Below are 20,865 nucleotides of genomic sequence, written 5' to 3'. Positions count from 1 at the left end.
GTAATCGAAAAAGGGTTGAATGAGAGTTTCCGCTAGAATCCTCAAGGTGCTTTTGTTGACCAGAGAGTAGATTCTGTAGAGAATGGAGGGTGTCAATGATGGACTTCTGGACCAGTTCAGCAGTCTTCCCCATACTTGTGATTTAGTTTACTGAACCAAGCTGAGTGGTTTAAAATGCTCAGGGAAACCCTTGCAGGTGTTTCGAGTTCATTTGACGATTCAAGTGATTAGTTAAATAGCCTGCTAGGATACTTTTTCATGATATTCTAATATTTTGAGATAGGATATTTGAGTTTTCTGAAGCTGTTTGCCGTAATCAGTAATATTAAATTGACTAAAGGCTTGCAATATTTCAGTTGATGTGTAAGGCATGCAGAATGTGTGACATTTTCATGTTTTTAATCGCATTACAGAAAATAAAGGACTTTATCACATTATTCAAATTTTCTGAGACAGTCCTGTGTGTGTGTGTGTGTGTGTGTGTGTGTGTGTGTGTGTGTGTGTGTGTGTGTGTGTGTATGTATGTGTATATATATATATATATATATATATATATATATATATATATATATATATATATATATATATATATATATATATTTAACAATAAGTTCTCAAAAAACATGAATATGTAAGAAATGCTTCATAAAGTGTAAGAAAATAGTGCAAAGTGTAAAAATGTAAACTTAGAAACCTGAGAAGAAGTATTTTCTGCAGGTTTAGTGGCAGGAATTTATAGCTGTGCTCTAAAGCAGTGGTCCCCAACGACCCGATTGGTAGCGGGCCGCAGAAGAATTTTTTATTCATTTTTATTTAAAAAAAAAATATATATATATATTTTTGTTTTTTTATTTTTTATTAAATCAACATAAAAAACACAATATACACTTACAATTAGTGCACCACCCACAAAAACCTCCCTTTTTCATGACAAAGGGAAAAAAACAAACAAATAATATATATATATATTTTTTTTTCATTTTTTATTAAATCAACATAAAAAAAACAATATACACTTATAATTAGTGCACCAACCAGAAAAACCTCCCTTTTTCATGACAAAAGGAAAAAAAAAAAATATATATATATATATATATATATATGTTTTTATTTTATTTTATTTTTTATTAAATCAACATAAAAAACACAATATACACTTACAATTAGTGCACCACCCACAAAAACCTCCCTTTTTCATGACAAAAACGTCCTTTTTATGACAAAGGGAAAAAAAAAAAAAAAAAATTTTTTTTTTAATTTTTTATTAAATCAACATAAAAAACACAATATACACTTATAATTTGTGCACCACCCACAAAAACCTCCCTTTTCATGACAAAAACGTCCCTTTTTCATGACAAAGGGGAAAAAAAAAAAAAAAAAAAACCCTAAAGGGTGAGCGCGGCTAAGGTGGTGTTAGCGCTCTCGCCTTGCATCATGGACCGACCACATTGGTCTGACTACGGTCCCTTTGGAAATAAAACAAAAACCTTTTCCTCTTTTATCCACAATTTCTTCATTTTGACTTTCTCTTCTCGCAAAGAACCAAGCAAACGTGATAGTTGATCACTTCCTGCGTGATAGTTGATCACTTCCTGCGTTGCTCGGTCGCCGGAGAGCGAGCGATTTTGTCTGTGCAACCAACCTTGCTTCCCACCAGATGCTCCAAGGTTTTATGGCTCCGGTCTCGTGTCTCCGCAGGCGACTGCTGGCTCCTGGCGGCCATCGCCTCCCTGACCTTGAAGAAGGACGTCCTGGCCCGCGTGGTCCCGCACGACCAGGACTTTGACCGCCGCTACGCCGGCATCTTCCACTTCCAGGTAGGCGGCCGTCCGTCTGGGCGTGTGCGGCGCGTGTGACCTTTGACCCCCCCCCTCCCGGTCAGTTCTGGCAGCACAACAAGTGGCTGGACGTGGTGGTGGACGACCGGCTGCCCACCGTGCACGATCAGCTGATCATGCTGCACTCCGCCTCCAACGACGAGTTCTGGAGCGCCCTGCTGGAGAAGGCCTACGCCAAGTAAGTCCGGCCCGCTTGATTAGGCAAGGCCGCGTTCTCACGCCGCCGCCTGTCCCGCAGGATGCACGGCAGCTACGAGTCGCTGAAGGGCGGCAGCACCATGGAGGCCATGGAGGACTTCACGGGCGGGGTGGGCGAGATCTACGAGACCAAGACCTCCACCCACAACCTCTTCCAGGTCATGAAGAAGGCCCTGGACAGGGGCTCCATGATGGGATGCTCCATTGACGTGAGTGCGGCCGAGGCCCCGCCCTCTGACCCCGCCCACCTTTTAACACGTTTCACCCCTTCTGGCCCCGCAGGTCAGCAGCTCCGCAGAGTCCGAGGCCAAGTTGGCCAACGGTCTGGTGAAGGGACACGCCTACTCCATCACGGGCCTGCAGGAGGTGAGAGTCACATGCTCGGCCAGGAGGTCGTCGGAGGTCAAATGTGCCGCTCCTTGTCCAGGTCAACTACCGAGGCAGGAAGGTCAAGCTGATCCGGGTCAGGAACCCCTGGGGCCAGGTGGAGTGGAACGGCCCTTGGAGTGACCAGTAAGGAGAAAATGTCCGCTCGCCGTCTTTTGGGATTTCTTAAAGCTGCGTACACAACGTGGCGTCGTGTTGCTTGACAAACTGAGGACGACGACAACAAACTGACGACGACAACAAACTGACGACAACAACAAATTGACGGCGACGAAGACCACTAACTGACGACGACGACAAACTGACGACAAACTGACGACGACGACAAACTGACGACGACGACAGCAACAAACTGACCACGACGACGACAGCAACAAACTGACTACAAAGACGACAACAACAAACAGACCAAGACGACAACAACACTCTGACAACAACAACAATAAACAGACCATGATGACGACAACAGACTGACGACAACAACAAACAAATGACGGCAACAACAGACGACGAAAACAAACTGACCACGACGACGACAGCAACAAATTGACTACAAAGACGACAACAACAAACAGACTATGATGAAGACAACATACTGACGACGACGACAACAGACTGACGACAACAACAAACAAATGACGATGGCAACAACAAACAAATGACGACGGCAACAACAGACGACGACAACAAACTGCCCACGACAACGACAACACTCTGACAACGACACTCTGACCACGACGACAACAAACTGACGATGACAACGACAACAAACTGACGATGTCGACGACAACAAACTGACGACGTCGACGACAATAAACTGACCACGACAACAACAAACTAACCACGACGACAGCAACAAATTGACTACAAAGACGACAACACTCTGACCACGACAACAATAAACCGACCATGATGACGACAACATACTGACGACGACGACAACAGATTGACGACAACAACAAACAAATGACGGCAACAACAGACGACGAAAACAAACTGACCACGACGACGACAACACTCTGACCACGACGACAACGACTCTCTAACCACGACGACAACAAGCTGACGACGACGACAGACTGACGACAACAAACTGACGATGACGACGACGACGACAAACTGACCACGACAACAAACTGACCACGACGACGACAACAGACTGACCACTACAACAAACTGACCACGACGACGACAACACTCTGACCACGACGACAACGACTCTCTAACCACGACGACAACAAGCTGACGACGACGACAGACTGACGACAACAAACTGACGATGACGACGACAACAAACTGACGATGACGACGACAACAAACTGACGATGACGACGACAACAAACTGACGATGACGACGACAACAAACCGACCACGACGACGACAACAAACCGACCACGACGACGACAACACTCTGACCACGACGACGACGACAACAAACTGACCACGACGACGACGACAACAAACTGACCACGACGACGACGACAACAAACTGACCACGACGACGACGACAACAAACTGACCACGACGACGACGACAACAAACTGACCACGACGACGACGACAACAAACTGACCACGACGACGACAACACTGACCACGACGACAACGACTCTCTAACCACGACGACAACAAGCTGACGACGACGACAGACTGACGACAACAAACTGACGATGACAACAAACTGACGATGACGACGACAACAAACTGACGATGACGACGACAACAAACTGACGATGACGACGACAACAAACTGACGATGACGACGACAACAAACCGACCACGACGACGACAACAAACTGACGATGACGACGACAACAAACTGACGATGACGACGACAACAAACCGACCACGACGACGACAACAAACTGACCACGACGACAACAAACTGACCACGACTACAAACCGACAACAACTACCTGCCAATGACAGCAACCTGACGATGATGACAAACTGACCACGACGACGACAAACTGACGACAACTACCTGACAACGACTACAACAACAAAAGATGGCAACAATTCACTAGGGCTAAGCCTCTTGAAATAATGTCAGCTGTTAAATGACACCAATTCATTAATTTCACCACTTAATTACCTGACATTTTAATTATTTGCATCCCCATGTAATTAACTATTACACAATTTAGTTATTACACAATTTGATTATTTCACAGTTTAATTAGTAATTTCACAATTTGATTAATTATTTGACAATTTAATTATTTATTTGACAATTTAGTTTTTTTTTTAACAATTTCATTCTTTACATCGAAATTTGATTATTTGACGATTTAATTATTTCACAATTTAAATATTTGACGATTAATATATTTCACAATTTATTAATTGACTCATGATTTATTAAGTTATTTTCAAATATAACAATTTCACAATTTTATTAAGTATCCAACCATTTATTTATATCAGGGTTTTATTAATTATTTGACAATGTAACGTTTGTTGTCAAATGTTAAAGTGGTATTATTAAATATTTGTAGAATTGTTTTGTTAAATGTTAAGGTGTTATTATTAAATAGAGGTCGGTGTCTAACAGGACCGATAATCAGCATTTTCGTTTTTTTAGCGTTGAGTTGCAAAAAGTTGGCGGACAACCATTGTTTGATTTTAATTAAGACACGCCTCAAGCTGACTACAATCCGGCGTGTTGGTCATCTTCAGGGTTTGTCTTTGCACCGTATTTGCATGGATGCTGAAAAGTGCAGGGCCAAGTACCTGCACTCTAGAATATATTGTGAAATATATAAATTGTCAAATAACTAACTAAATAGTGAGATAAATAATTATATTTTCAAAGAATTTAATCATATAATTAAATCATGAAATTAATAAATATATTTCGAAATAATTAATTATACCTTGTAATAAATTGATAAATCGTCAAATAATTGTGAAATAATTACATTTTCAAATAATTAAACTGTATAATTAAATCGTGAAATTAATAAATACCTCGCGAAATAATTATGCCCTGTAGTAAAGGAATAAATTGTCAGATAAATAATTAAATTGTGAAATAATTACATTTTGAAATAATTAAATTGTGAAATTAATAAATAATTTGCGAAATAATGAATTATACCCTGTAATAAAGGAATACATTGTCAAATATTTAAATTGTGAAATAATACAATTTTAAAATAATTAAATTTTGAAATTAATAAATACACTGCGAAATAATGGATTATACCCTGTAATAAAGGAATAAATTGTGAAATAAGAAAATTGTGAAATAATTACATTTTAAAATAATGAAATTGTGAAATTAATAAATACATTGCAAATTAATTACACCCTGCAATAAGGGAATAAATTGTCAAATTAATTAAATTGTGAAATGATAACATTTTTAAATAATGAAATTGTGAAATTAATAAATTGCGAGATAATGAATTAAACCCCGTAATAAAGGAATAAATTGTGAAATAAATAAATTGTGAAATTAATAAATACATTGCGAAATAATTATACCCTGTAATAAAGGAATAAATTGTCAAATAAATAAGTAAATTGTTGAATAATTATATTTTAAAATAATGAAATTGTGAAATTAATAAATACATTGCGAATTAATTAATTACACCCTGTAAGAAGGGAATAAATTGTCAATTTAATTGTGAAATGATAACATTTTTAAATAATTAAATTGTGAAATTAATAAATAAATAGCGAGATAATGAATTAAACCCTGTAATAAAGGAATAAATTGTGAAATAATTACATTTTTAAATGATTAAATTGTGAAATTAATAAATACATTGCGAATTAATTAATTAAACCCTGTAAGAAGGGAATAAATTGTCAATTTAATTGTGAAATAACATTTTTAAATAATTAAATCGTGAAATTAATAAATAGCGAGATAATGAACTAAACCCTGTAATAAAGGAATAAATTGTGAAATAAATAAATTGTGAAATAATCAAAATTTTCAATGATTAAATTGTGAAATTAATAAATACATTGACTTAATTAATTACACCCTGTAATAAGGGAATAAATTGTCAAATAAGTAATTAAATTGTGAAATGATAACATTTTCAAATAATTAAATCGTGAAATTAATAAATTGCGAGATAATGATTAAACCCTGTAATAAAGGAATAAATTGTGAAATAAATAAATTGTGAAATAATTACATTTTTAAATGATTGAATTGTGAAATTAATAAATACATTGCAAAATAATTAATTATACCATGTAATAAGGGAATAAATTGTCAAATAAATAATTAAATTGTGAAATAATTAAATTGTGGAATTAGATTTTTTAGTAATTAAATTGTGAAAATAATAAATACATTGCGAAATAATTAAACCCTGTAATAAATTAATACATTGTAAAATACTTAATTAAATCGTGAAAACACGATTTGATCTGACTCCGATTGCAGGGGTGACAATTTGATTCAGAACTGGTTCCCATTTCAAAATGATTGTCGTGATTTACTCCATCCGTCCATCTTCTTCCACTTATCCAAAGTCGGGTCGCGGGGGCAGCAGCCTAAGCAGGGAAGCCCAGACTTCCCTCTCCCCAGCCACTTGGTCCAGCTCCTCCCGGGGGATCCCGAGGCGTTCCCAGGCCAGCCGTTAGACATAGTCTTCCCAACGTGTCCTAGGTCTTCCTCGTGGGCTCCTACCGGTCGGACGTGCCCGAAACACCTCCATAGTTGACCCGATAGTTGTGTTGAAACTTTTTCAAAACAGGTCACGGGTCACAAAAGCTCCTTTTGCACGCATTTTTTAAATTTATTTTTATTTAAAAACAATTAAAAAAAGATTACTATTTTGAAAAAACATGTTTTTGAAAATATATTTTTGAGAATTATTAATCGATTTAGAATCTGAAAAAATAAGAATGGTGATTCGGATGGGAATCAAAAAATTTTGTGCAGGGCGAGTGACCAATATGCTCCTCAGGGTGAATTGTGATTATCGACTTTGACGGCCCTCGTTTGTAAACATTATTCAAAGTTTTTGGTTTATGTCTCTCAAACTTCTCTCAACACGTGTTTCTTGTGTCCAGGACTCTTATTTGTGTTGAAAAGAGTGTGTGTGTGTGTGTGTGTGTGTTCTGGCAATGCTGAATTAATGGGGACATCGCTCTGTTTACACAGTCACCTAAAGGGGACATCTGACGGTATGGGGACAAAAAAACAAGTCCCTAAAGGAAAACCTTTTTAAATGATAGTCTGATCCATTCTGAAGATGCCTAAGTGATCAGAGGACAGCTGTAGTACTGTATTCTGAGGATCATCCATCCATCCATTTTCTACCGCTTGTCCCTATAGGGACCGCAGGGGGTTGCAGGAGCCTATCTCAGCTGCATTCAGGCGGGAGGCGGGGTACACCCTGTCATATTTAATTTGAACTTTACTTTTTTTCAATGGTCCTCAGTAGTCACGTACAAATTTGTGTGAATTATGCAAAATGATTTAAATTTGGTCCCGTGAATCATATGAATTCCCTTTCCCCAGGGTCCCCAGTAAGTATGATCAGCACATTACCTCATCAATCCAGAGATTTAAAGACGTTTATGAGCTAACTGGGCAGTGAACATTCTACCAATTTTTTTTAATGCCCCCACAACCTGTAGAAAGGGTGGTCCCCACAAGTCCTGAACAAAAACTCAGTCCCCATTCTAAATGATAACCTGTGTGTGTGTGTGTGTGTGTGTGTGTGTGTGTGTGTGTGTGTGTGTGTGTGTGTGTGTGTGTGTGTGTGTGTGTGTGTGTGTGTGTGTGTGTGTGTGTGTGTGTGTGTGTGTGTTCTGGCAATGCTGACTTAATGGGGACATCGCTCTGTTTACACAGTCACCTTTAGGGGACCTCTGACGATATGGGGACCTGCTTCAAGGGAAACCTTTTTAAATGATAGTCGGATCCATTCTGAAGATGCCTAAGTGATTTTTAATATATTTAACTTGAACTTCTTTTTTTTTTTTTTTTTCTTTTAAATGGTCCTCACTAGCCACGTACTAATTTGTGTGAATTATGCAAAATGATTTAAATGTGGTCCCCATGAACCATATTAATTATTTTTCCCAAGGGTCCCCAGTAAGTTTGATCAGCACATTACTTCATCAATCCAGAGATTTAAAGACGTGTATGAGCTAACTGGGCAGTGGACATTCTACCAATTTTTTTTGATGCTCCCACAACCTGTAGAAAGGGTGGTCCCTACAAGTCCTGAACAAAAACTCAGTCCCCATTCTAAATAACCTGTGTGTGTATTCTGGCAATGCTGACTTAATGGGGACATCGCTCTGTTTACACAGTCACCTAAAGGGGACCTCTGACGGTATGGGGACAAAAAAACAGGTCCCTAAAGGAAAACCTTTTTAAATGATAGTCTGATCCATTCTGAAGATGCCTAAGTGATCAGAGGACAGCTGTAGTGCTGTATTCTGAGGATCATCCATCCATCCAATTTTTACCGCTTGTCCCTATAGGGACCACAGGGGGTCGCAGGAGCCCATCTCAGCTGCATTCAGGCGGGAGGCGGGGTATACCCTGTCATATTTAATTTGAACTTTTGTTTTTTTCAATGGTCCTCAGTAGTCACGTACAAATTTGTGTGAATTATGCAAAATTATTTAAATTTGGTCCCCGTGAATCCCTTTCCCCAGGGTCCCCAGTAAGTATGATCAGCACATTACCTCATCAATCTAGAGATTTAAAGACGTGTATGAGCTAACTGGGCAGTGGACATTATACCAATTTTTTTTTGATGCCCCCACAACCTGTAGAAAGGGTGGTCCCCACAAGTCCTGAACAAAAACTTGGTCCCCTTTCTAAATGATAACCTGTGTGTGTTCTGGCAATGCTGACATAATGGGGGCATTGCTCTGTTTACTCAGTCACCTTAAGGGGACCTCTGACGGTATGGGGACACAAAACAGGTACCCTAAAGGGAAACCTTTTTTAAATGATAGTCGGATCTATTCTGAAGATGCCTAAGTGATAAGAGGACAGCTGTAGAGCTGTATTCTGAGGATCATCCATCCATCCGTTTTCTACCGCTTGTCCCTATAGGGGCCACAGGGGGTCGCTGGGGCCTATCTCAGCTGCATTCAGGCGGGAGGCGGGGTACACCCTGTCATATTTAATTTGAACTTTTGTTTTTTTCAATGGTCCTCAGTAGTCACGTACAAATTTGTGTGAATTATGCAAAATTATTTAAATTTGGTCCCCGTGAATCCCTTTCCCCAGAGTCCCCAGTAAGTATGATCAGCACATTACTTCATCAATCCAGAGATTTAAAGACGTGTTTGAGCTAACTTGGCAGTGGACATTCTACCAATTTTTTTTTTATGCCCCCACAACCTGTAGAAAGGGTGGTCCCCACAAGTCCTGAACAACAACTTGGTCCCCATTCCAGTGTCTGTGTGTGTATTCTGGCAATGCTGACTTAGTGGGGACATCGCTCTGTTTACACAGTCACCTTTAGGGGTCCCCACAAGTCCTGAACAACCACTTGTGTGTGTGTGTGTGTGTGTGTGTGTGTGTGTGTGTGTGTGTGTGTGTGTGTGTGTGTGTGTGTGTGTGTGTATTGTGGCAATGCATACTTAATGGCGACATCGCTCTGTTTACACAGTCACCTTTAGGGGACCTCTGACGATATGGGGACCTGTTTCAAGGGAAACCTTTTTAAATGATAATCAGATCCATTCTGAAGATGCCTAAGTGATTTTTAATATATTTAACTTCTTTTTTTTTTTTCTTTTAAATGGTCCTCACTAGCCACGTACTAATTTGTGTGAATTATGCAAAATGATTTAAATGTGGTCCCCATGAACCATATTAATTATTTTTCCCAAGGGTCCCCAGTAAGTATGATCAGCACATTACTTCATCAATCCAGAGATTTAAAGACGTGTATGAGCTAACTGGGCAGTGGACATTCTACCAATTTTTTTTGATGCCCCCACAACCTCTAGAAAGGGTGGTCCCCACAAGTCCTGAACAAAAACTCAGTCCCCGTTCTAAATAACCTGTGTGTGTATTCTGGCAATGCTGACTTAATGGGGACATCGCTCCTTTTACACAGTCACCTAAAGGGGACCTCTGACGGTATGGGGACAAAAAAACAGGTCCCTAAAGGAAAACCTTTTTAAATGATAGTCTGATCCATTCTGAAGATGCCTAAGTGATCAGAGGACAGCTGTAGTGCTGTATTCTGAGGATCATCCATCCGTAGAAAGGGTGGTCCCCCCCACAAGTCCTGATCAGAATCAAATGATAACCAGTACGTGTGTGTGTGTTTTCCAGTTCCAAGGAGTGGGACTACGTGGACAAGGCCGAGAAGAGTCGCATCCTGCAGAATTCGACAGAAGATGGAGAATTCTGGTGAGTGTAAGAAGTCCTCGCCTCGTGGGGGCTACAAGGTCACGTGATGGTGTGCCACCGCAGGATGGACTTTGAGGACTTCAAGGCCGGCTTCGACAAGGTGGAGATCTGCAACATGACGCCCGACGCCCTGACCGACAACACCAAGCGCCACTGGGAGGCCCAGTTGTTCGAGGGCCAGTGGATCCAAGGCTCCACCGCCGGCGGCTGCAGGAACTTCATCGGTGAGGAGACAGGAAGTGAAAGCGCCAGTTTCCCCTGACAACTCCCGTGTGACCCCCCAGACACCTTCTGGACCAACCCTCAGTTCAAAATGGAGCTGAGGGACGCCGACGACGAGGACGACGTGTGCAGCGTGGTCATCGCCCTCATGCAGAAGAACAGACGGCGGCTGAGGAAGGAGGGCATGGACCTGCAGACCATCGGCTTCGCCGTCTACGAGGTCAGACTCATGCCGGGTCACATGACCTAAACCTTACTTCATTAGTCAGACTCATGCCGGGTCACATGACCTAAACCTTACTTCATTAGTCAGTCTGATGCCGGGTCACATGACCTAAACCTTCATTAGTCAGACTCATGCCGGGTCACATGACCTAAACCTTACTTCGTTAGACTCATGCCGGGTCACATGACCTAAACCTTACTTCATTAGTCAGACTCATGCCGGGTCACATGACCTAAACCTTACTTCATTAGTCAGTCTGATGCCGGGTCACATGACCTAAACCTTCATTAGTCAGACTCATGCCGGGTCACATGACCTAAACCTTACTTCGTTAGACTCATGCCGGGTCACATGACCTAAACCTTACTTCATTAGTCAGACTCATGCCGGGTCACATGACCTAAACCTTACTTCATTAGTCAGACTCATGCCGGGTCACATGACCTAAACCTTACTTCATTAGTCAGACTGGTGCTGGGTCACATGACCTAAACCTTACTTCATTAGTCAGACTGATGCCGGGTCACATGACCTAAACCTTACTTCATTAGTCAGACTCATGCCGGGTCACATGACCTAAACCTTACTTCATTAGTCAGACTGATGCTGGGTCACATGACCTAACTCTGACTTCATTAGTCATAATGATGCTTGGTCACATGACCTTAACTTAACTTCATTAGTCAGACTAGTGCTTGGTCACATGACCTAAACCCTAACTTTATTAGTCAGCAAATAATGATGAACTTAGAATTTAATGGCAGGAACACATTTACACATTTCAAAAAAGGCATTTTTACCAGTGTGTCACATGGCCTTTCCTTTTAACAACACTGTAAAGGTTTGGGAACTGAGGAGACACATTTTTGAAGTGGAATTCTTTCCCATTCTTGCTTGATTTTCAACAGTCCGGGGTCTCCGTTGTGCTATTTTAGGCTTCATAAGACTACAGGCAGGCCAGTCTAGTACCAGCACGCTTTCACTATAAAGCCACGCTGTTGTAACACGTGGCAGGGCATCGTCTCGCAGAAATAAGCAGGGGCGTCCATGATAACGTTGCTTGGATGGCAACATATGTTGCTCCAAAAACCTGTATGTACCTTTCAACATTAATGGTGCCTTCACAGATGTGTAAGTTACTCATTCCTTGGGCACTAATACACCCCCATATCATCACACATGCTGGCTTTTTGAACTTTGCTCCTGTTACAGTCCGGAGGGTTCTTTTCCTCTTACACGACGTCCACAGTTTCCAAAAACAACTTGAAATGTGGACTCGTCAGACCACAGAACACTTTTCCACTTTGCATCAGTCCATCTTAGATGAGCTCGGGCCCAGCGAAGCCGGCGGCGTTTCTGGGTGTTGTTGATAAATGGCTTTGGCTTTGCATTGTAGAGTTTTAACTTGCACTTACAGATGTAGCGACCGACTGTATTTGCTGACAGTGGTTTTCTGGAGTGTTCCCGAGCCCATGTGGTGATATCCTTTACACGCTGATGTCGCTTTTTGGTGCGGTGCCGCCTAAGGGATTGAAGGTCACGGGCATTGCTGCTTACGTGCAGTGATTTCTCCAGATTCTCTGAACATTTTGGTGATATTACGGACTGTAGATGGTGAAATCCCTAAATTCCTTGCAATAGCTGGTTGAAAAATGTTGTTCTAAAACAATTTGCTCAGGCATTTGTTGACAAAGTGGTGACCCTCGCCCCGTCCTTGTTTGTGAAAGACCGAGCATTTTTTGGGGAAGCTGTTTTTATACCCAATCATGGCACCCACCTGTTCCCAATTAGCCCGTTCACCTGTGGGATGTTCCAAATAAGTATTTGATGAGCATTCCTCAACTTCCTCAGTCTTTTTTGCCACTTGTGCCAGCTTTTTTGAAACATGTTGCAGGTATCAAATTCCAAATGAGCTAATATTTGCATAAAAGTAACAACGTTTACCAGTTTGAACGTTAAATATCTTGTCTTTGCAGTTTATTCAATTGAATATAAGTTGAAAAGGATTTGCAAATTCTGTTTTTATGTACCATTTACACATCGTGACAACTTCACTGCTTTTGGGGTTTGTACATGAAAGATGAATGAGTGGATGATTAAAGGCCTGCTGAAATGAGATTTTTGTATTCAAACGGGGATAGCAGGTCCATTCTATGTGTCATACTTGATCATTTCGCGATATTGCTATATTTTCGCTGAAAGGATTTAGTAGAGAACATCGACTATAAAGTTCGCAACTTTTGGTTGCTAATAAAAAAGCCTTGCCTGTACCGTAAGTAGCAGACGATGTGCGCGTGACGTCACGGGTTGTGGAGCTCCTCACATCTGAACATTGTTTACAATCATGGCCACCAGCAGCGAGAGCGATCCGGACCGAGAAAGCAACGTTTTTCCCATTAATTTGAGCGATGATGAAAGATTCGTGGATGAGGAAAGTTAGAGTGAAGGACTAGGAAATAAAAAAAGACAGAGCAATGGGAGCGATTCAGATGTTATTAGACACATTTACTAGGATAATTCTGGAAAATCCCTTATCTGCTTATTGTGTTACTAGTGTTGTAGTGAGATTATACTGTCGTACCTGAAAGTCGGAGGGGTGTGGCCACGGGTGTGGTGACCCTCCGTGTGGGGCGGTAATGCTCGGTTGGTAGAGTGGCCGTGCCAGCAACTTGAGGGTTGCAGGTTCGATTCCCGCTTCCGCCATCCTAGTCACTGCCGTTGTGTCCTTGGGCAAGACACTTTACCCACGTGCTCCCAGCGCCACCCACACTGGTTTAAATGTAACTTAGATATTGGGTTTCACTATGTAAAGCGCTTTGAGTCACTAGAGAAAAGCGCTATATAAATATAATTCACTTCACTCTGAGGGTAGCCACGCAGCTGCCTCTGACTGCTGCAGGAGGACGCAAGCTCCGCTCATGTCTACGGTAAGAGCCGACTTATTACCACAATTTTCTCACCTAAACCTGCCGGTTGACATGTGGTCGGGAACTAGTTCGCTTGACATCTCTGTTCCATAGTAATGCTTCACCTTCGGGAATGTAAACAAGGAAACACCGGCTGTGTTTGTGTTGCTAAAGACTGCCGCTATACACCGCTTCCCAACTACATCGTTCTTCTTTGACGTCTCCAATATTAATTGAACAAATTGCAAAAGATTCAGCAACACAGATGTCTAGAATACTGTGTAATTATGCGATTAAAGCAGACTATTAATAGCTGGGATCAGGCTGGAAAAAAATGTCCGCTACAATCCGAGACGTCGTCATACTGAAGTTTTCAACAGGATACTTCGCGCGAAATTTAAAATTGCAATTTAGTCAAGTAAAAAGGCCGTATTTGCATGTGTTGCAATGTTAATATTTCATCATTGATATATAAACTATCAGACTGCGTGGTTGCTAGTAGTGGCTTTTAGTAGGCCTTTAAAGATCCAGTCCGTAACAAAGGTATGGTCTCTCCAGGCCCCAAACAACATGGATCATCAGGGGAAAGATTTCTTCCGCACGCACGCGTCCAAGGCCCGCAGCAGGACCTACATCAACCTGCGCGAGGTGTCTGAGCGCTTCACCCTGCCACCCGGCAAGTACCTGCTGGTGCCCACCACCTTCCAGCCTCACCACGAGGCCGACTTCCTGGTGCGCATCTACTCCGAGAAGAGGGTGTCAGCTCTGTGAGTAAAGGCCGCCTTGGGCTGTGTCGTCAGGGCGTGAAGTCATGTGACCTGTCATGTGACCCTGTCCCTCAGGGAGATGGGGAGCGAGGTGGACGCAGACCTGCCTGAGGTGAGTAGGTCCTCCCATCAGGAGCGTTTGTCGAGTTGGAGGCTTTGTTTCTGTCCTCAAAGTTTCACTTTTCTTTCTTATTGACCGTAACTGTGGTGCGTTCAAGGTCCCTCCATTACATTTAGAAACACTAGTTTTTCAAAGGGGGAGACTTAGGAGATGAACGCAAATAAGGGGTTTTCTAGATATATTCCAGATATGTCCCAGACATGTTCTAGGTACAGTATGTTCTAGATATGTCCCAGATATATTCTAGGAATTTTCCAGACATGTTCTAGATATGTCCCAAGTATATTTTAGATATGTTCCAGATGAGTTCCAGATATGTTTTAGATATGTTCTAGATATTTAAGATGTATTGTAGATATGTTCCAGATATGTTTCAAACATGTTCCAGATATGTTCTAGATATGTCCCAGATATATTCTAGATATGTTACAGATGTGTTCCAGATATATTTTAGATGTGTTCCCGTTATATTTGAGGTATTTTCCAGATATGTTCCAGAATTGTTCTAGATAGGTCTCAGATATATTTTAGATATGTTACAGATATGATCTAAATATGTTCTGGACATGTTTTAGATATGGTCCAGTTATTTTCTAGGTATTTTCCAGATACATTTTAGATATGTTCTAGATATGTCCCAGATATATTCTAGATATGTTCTAGATATGTTCCAGATGTGTTTTATATATGGTCCAGATATGTTCCAGACATGTTCTACATATGTCCCAGATATATTCTAGATATCTTCCAGGTGTATGTTTCAGATATGTTCCAGTTATATTCTAGGTATTTCCACTAATGTTCTAGATATGTTCCAGACATGTCCCAGATATGTTCCAGGTATGTTTTAGATATGTTCCAGAAATGTTCTAGAAATGACCCAGATATATTCTACATATGTTAAAGTTGTGTTCTAGAGAAATTCCAGCTATGTCCTAAATATGTTCTAGATGTGTTCCAGATATATTTTAGATATGTTCGTTAAATTCAAGGTATTTTCAGATATGTTCTAGATATATTCTAGATATGTTCCAGAAATGTTCTAGATAAGTCCCAGATATTTTCTAGCTATGTTACAGATGTGTTCTAGATATAGTCCAGATATGTTGTAGATATGTCCCAGATATATTGTAGATATGTTACAGATATGTTCTATATATATATATATTGTAGATATGTCCCAGATATATTCTGGATATGTTACAGATGTGTTTCAAATATGTTTTAGATATGTTCTATCAATTACCCAGATATTTTCTATATATGTCCCAGATATATTCTAGGTATGTTCCAGATATATTCTAAGTATGTTCCAGATATATTTTAGGTATGTTCCAGAAATGTTCTACATATATCCCAAATATATTGTAGATATGTTACAGATGTGTTCCAGAAAATTTTAGATATGTGTTTAAATATGTTCCAGATATGTCTAGATATGTTCTATAATTGTCCCACATATGTTCGAGATATGTTCCAGAAGTGTTAGCGATACGTCCCAAATATATTCTAAATATGTTCTAGATATGTTCTAGCTATGTTTTAGATATATTCAAGATATATTCCAGAAATGTTCTATATACGGCCCAAATATACTCTAGATATGTTCTGGCTATGTTGTAGATATATTCTAGATATGGCCCAGATATATTGTAGATTTGTTACAGATGTGTTCCAGATATGTTTTAGATATGTTCCAGAAATCTTCCATATTCTATAAATGTCCCAGATATGTTCTATAAATGTCCCAGATATGTTCTACAAGTGTTCGAGATATGTCCCAAATATATTCTAGATATGTTGTAGTAATGTTCTAGCTATGTTTTAGATATATTCTAGATATACATCTGGGACTGAAACATGGCGCCGTTGGACTTTACGGGAATTAATAAAATCCGGCGGGGTTCGGTTGTTGCTATAAAAGTGCCGGATTCGGTGCTTGATTATGGGTTAGCGACATCAGGTTTTATTCGGGCATGGAAGACATTGGGTTTAGTCGGGCATGGGGGACATCGGGTTTAGTCGGGCATGGGGGACATCGGTTTTAGTCGGGCATGGGGGACATCGGGTTTAGTCGGGCATGGGGGACATCGGGTTTAGTCGGGCATGAGAGACATCGGGTTTAGTCGGGGATGGGGAAACATCTTGTTTAGTCGGTGATGGCTGACATCGGGTTTGGTCGGGCGTGGCAGACATCGGGTTTAGTCGGCGATGGGGCACATTGGGTTTAGTCGGGCGGGGGGAGACATCGGGTTTGGTCGGGCGTGGCAGACATCGGGTTTAGTCGGGCGTGGGAGACATCGGGTTTGGTCGGGCGTGGGAGACATCAGGTTTAGTCGGGCATGAGAGACATCGGGTTTAGTCGGGCTTGGGAGACATCGGGTTTAGTCGGGCGTGAGAGACATTGGGTTTAGTTGGGCGGGGGAGACATCGGGTTTGGTCGGGCATGGGAGACATCGGGTTTGGTCGGGCATGGGAGACATCGGGTTTAGTCGGGCATGGGGAGACATCGGGTTTGGTCGGGCGGAGGAGACATCGGGTTTGGTCGGGCGTGGGAGACACCGGGTTTAGTCGGGCATGGGGGACATCGGGTTTAGTCGGGCATGGGGGACATCGGGTTTAGTCGGGCATGGGGGCCCCTTCAGGACGCGGGCGTAATTTGGCCACAACAGCACTTCCTCATTACGCAACAATGATGATTACTGCCAGCAAGGTTGCATTCAGGAACCCTCAGAATACTGAGCATCTACATTATAAAACAAACAAGTCGTCTATTGCACCTCTCTGTTCTTTATTGCTGCAATAATCATGCCCGTTTGTTGTGGGTTTTATTTCTTGTAAATCTATTCTTTAATGTTTTGAACTGAAATATTTTGATCGCGCTCTTTGAACAAAATTCCACAAAAATAAAAAGGCAGTAGGTGTTTCCCAAAAGCTTATGTTTGGGGGAAAAAGGTGCATGTTTTCCCAAGTTTGAAGTAGTACCTTGGTGTTTGCCTCCCCCCCCACAGCCGCCCCCGCCCAGCTCCCCCGAGGACGAGACGGACGAGGAGAAAAGCCTCAGGAAGCTTTTTGAGGACGTGGCTGGAAGGGTGAGTCCCCCCTTGGACCTATCATTTGGGGAAGGGCGAGTCCTCCATGGACCTTCTGAGCACTGGTCCACTGTTGATGTTTGTCTCTCCTCCAGGACCAGGCCATCTCTGTCAAGGAGCTTCAGCAGATCCTCAACGGCGTCCTCAGCACACGTAGGCTGACCATCCTTGCTGTCACTCCTCTCATAAGAACTTATTTTATCTTCTGATGATTACTTAACTGATAATAACTAGTCTGATAATAACTTATTATACCTTGTGATGATTACTTAACTGGTAATAACTTGTCTAATAATAAGTGATAAATAGTCTAACTTGCTATTATTTCTTCTGATAATTACTTAACTGATAATAAATAGTCTGATAATAACTTATATCTTGTGATAATTACTTAACTGATAAAATAACAAGTTATTATAAGACAATTTATTATCACTCATTATGATCAGACAAATTATTATTGCTAATCTTTTTCAGTTAAGTAATTATAGCAAGATTATAACTTATTTTATCTTGCAATTATTACTTAACTATGACTATTTTGATAATAACCTGTCTGATGATAATTAGTGATAACTTGTCTGATAATAATTAGTGATAATAACTTGTCTGATGATAATGACTGATAACTTGTTTGATAATAACTTATCACTAATTATTATCAGACTAGTTATTATCAGTTAAGTAATTATCCCAAGATTATCACTTATTTTATCTTGCAATAATTACTTAACTATGACTATTCTGATAATAATTACTGATAATAACCTGTCTGAAGATAATTAGTGATAACTTGTCTGATAATAATGAGTGATAATTACTTCTCCAATAATAATTAGTGATAACTTGTCTGATAATAACTTATTATCACTAATTATTATCAGACTAGTTATCAGCTAAGTAATTCTCACAAGATTATATCTTATTTTATTTTGCAATAATTACTTAACTAAAAATATTCAGATAATTATTACTGATAATAACCTGTCTGATGATAATTAGTGATAACTTGTCTGATAATAATTAGTGATAATAACTTGTCTGATAATAACAAGTGATAACTTGTCTAACTTATTTTATCAGTAATTATCACAGGATATAAAAAATTATATCAAACTAATTATCAGTTAACTAATTACCAGAATATATAATTATTATTATTATATATAATTATATTACTATATATGTTATATATATATTATGTTATATTACCAATTATTATCAGACTAGTTATTATCAGTTAATAGTCGCAAGATTATAACTTATTTGATCTTGCAACAATTACTTAACTACAACTATTCTGATATGTCTGATAACAATTAGTGATAATAACTTGCAATTATATATTGTGATAATTACTTAACTGATCAAATAAGTTAATATCACTAATTATCATCAGAAAAGTTATCACTAGTTATATTATCAGACAAGTTATTATAACAAATTATTATCAGACTAGTTATCAGTTAATTAATTATCGCAAGATAAAATAAGTTATTTAATTATCGCAAGATAAAATAAGTTATTATCAGACTAGTTATTATTCTGTGATATTACTTAACTGATAATAACTAGTCTGATAATAACTTATTATATCTTGTGATAATTACTTAACTGATAATAACTAGTCTGATAATAACTTATTATATCTTGTGATAATTACTTAACTGATAAAATAACATATCAGACAAGTTATCACTAATGATCAGACAAGTCAATACTAATTATTATCAGGCTAGTTACTATCAGTTAAGTAATTGTCGCAAGATAATAACTAGTCTGATAACTTATTTTATATTGTGTTAATTACTAAACTGATAATTAGTCTGATGATAATTAGTGATAATTACTAGTCTGACAATAACTTATTATATATTGTGATAATTACTTAACTGATAAAATAAGTTATCAGACAAGTTATTAACACTAATTATCAGACTAGTTATCAGTTAAGTAATTATCGCAAGATAATATAAGTTATTAGACTAGTTATTATCTTGATAATTACTTAACTGATAATAACTAGTCTGATAATAATTAGATTTGTAATAAATTGTCTAATTAGTGACAATAACTTGTCTGATAATAACTAATGGTAAAAACAAGTATAATAACTTGTCTGATAATAACTTATGACTTGTCTGATAATAATTAGAGATGATAACAGGTATAATAACTTGTAAGAATAACCACTGATAATAACTTGTAATAATTATTTATAGTAACTTTTCTGGTAATAAATTGTTAAATATTGTGAAAATTACTTAACTGATAACTAGTCTGATAAACACTAGTCTGATAATACCTTGCCTGATTATAGCTTGTCTGACAATAACTATTGATAGGAACATGTATAATAACTTGTGATAATAATTACTGCTAATATCTTGTATTAAAAATTTGTCTCACAACTGGTGATAACTAGTAATAATATCTTGAGATAATAGATTATCTTGATACCTTGATAGTAACGTGTCTGGTAATAACTTGTAATAATATCTTGTGATAACTAATGATAATACTAGTCGGAAAACTAGTGATGATAATTAATGATAATAACTTGTCTGATAATAACTAAAGATAATAACCTGTGATAGTAACTGGACTAACTCATCTATTAATGAATTTCTGGTTTGTGTTTGGTGATCAGGAAAAGAGATCAAGTTTGATGGGCTGAGCATCCACACGTGTCACAACATCATCAACCTGCTGGATGTATCCTCCCCGCCATGTTGACATCTG

The 20,865-nt window shown here is 39.3% G+C and overlaps 1 protein-coding gene across 1 annotated transcript in view; it reads left to right on the top strand.

Annotated features, from left to right (window-relative positions):
- capn9 (calpain 9) overlaps positions 1-20,865 on the top strand; it is a 42,556-nt gene that overhangs the window by 8,078 nt on the left and 13,613 nt on the right. Inside the window, exons 3-15 of the mRNA XM_061915485.1 lie at positions 1,702-1,820; positions 1,886-2,019; positions 2,080-2,248; positions 2,322-2,405; positions 2,467-2,552; positions 10,712-10,789; positions 10,853-11,013; positions 11,074-11,231; positions 14,702-14,910; positions 14,986-15,022; positions 18,043-18,123; positions 18,219-18,276; positions 20,774-20,838. Coding sequence (XP_061771469.1) covers positions 1,702-1,820; positions 1,886-2,019; positions 2,080-2,248; positions 2,322-2,405; positions 2,467-2,552; positions 10,712-10,789; positions 10,853-11,013; positions 11,074-11,231; positions 14,702-14,910; positions 14,986-15,022; positions 18,043-18,123; positions 18,219-18,276; positions 20,774-20,838 — 1,439 coding nt within the window. The remainder of the gene's footprint in view (positions 1-1,701; positions 1,821-1,885; positions 2,020-2,079; positions 2,249-2,321; positions 2,406-2,466; positions 2,553-10,711; positions 10,790-10,852; positions 11,014-11,073; positions 11,232-14,701; positions 14,911-14,985; positions 15,023-18,042; positions 18,124-18,218; positions 18,277-20,773; positions 20,839-20,865) is intronic.

This window comes from Nerophis ophidion, linkage group LG01 (genome assembly GCF_033978795.1).
Source record: "Nerophis ophidion isolate RoL-2023_Sa linkage group LG01, RoL_Noph_v1.0, whole genome shotgun sequence".
Classification (NCBI taxonomy): Eukaryota; Metazoa; Chordata; class Actinopteri; order Syngnathiformes; family Syngnathidae; genus Nerophis; species Nerophis ophidion.
Note: the sequence above shows the minus strand (reverse complement) of the source record. Positions and strands in the feature narration are given on the sequence as shown.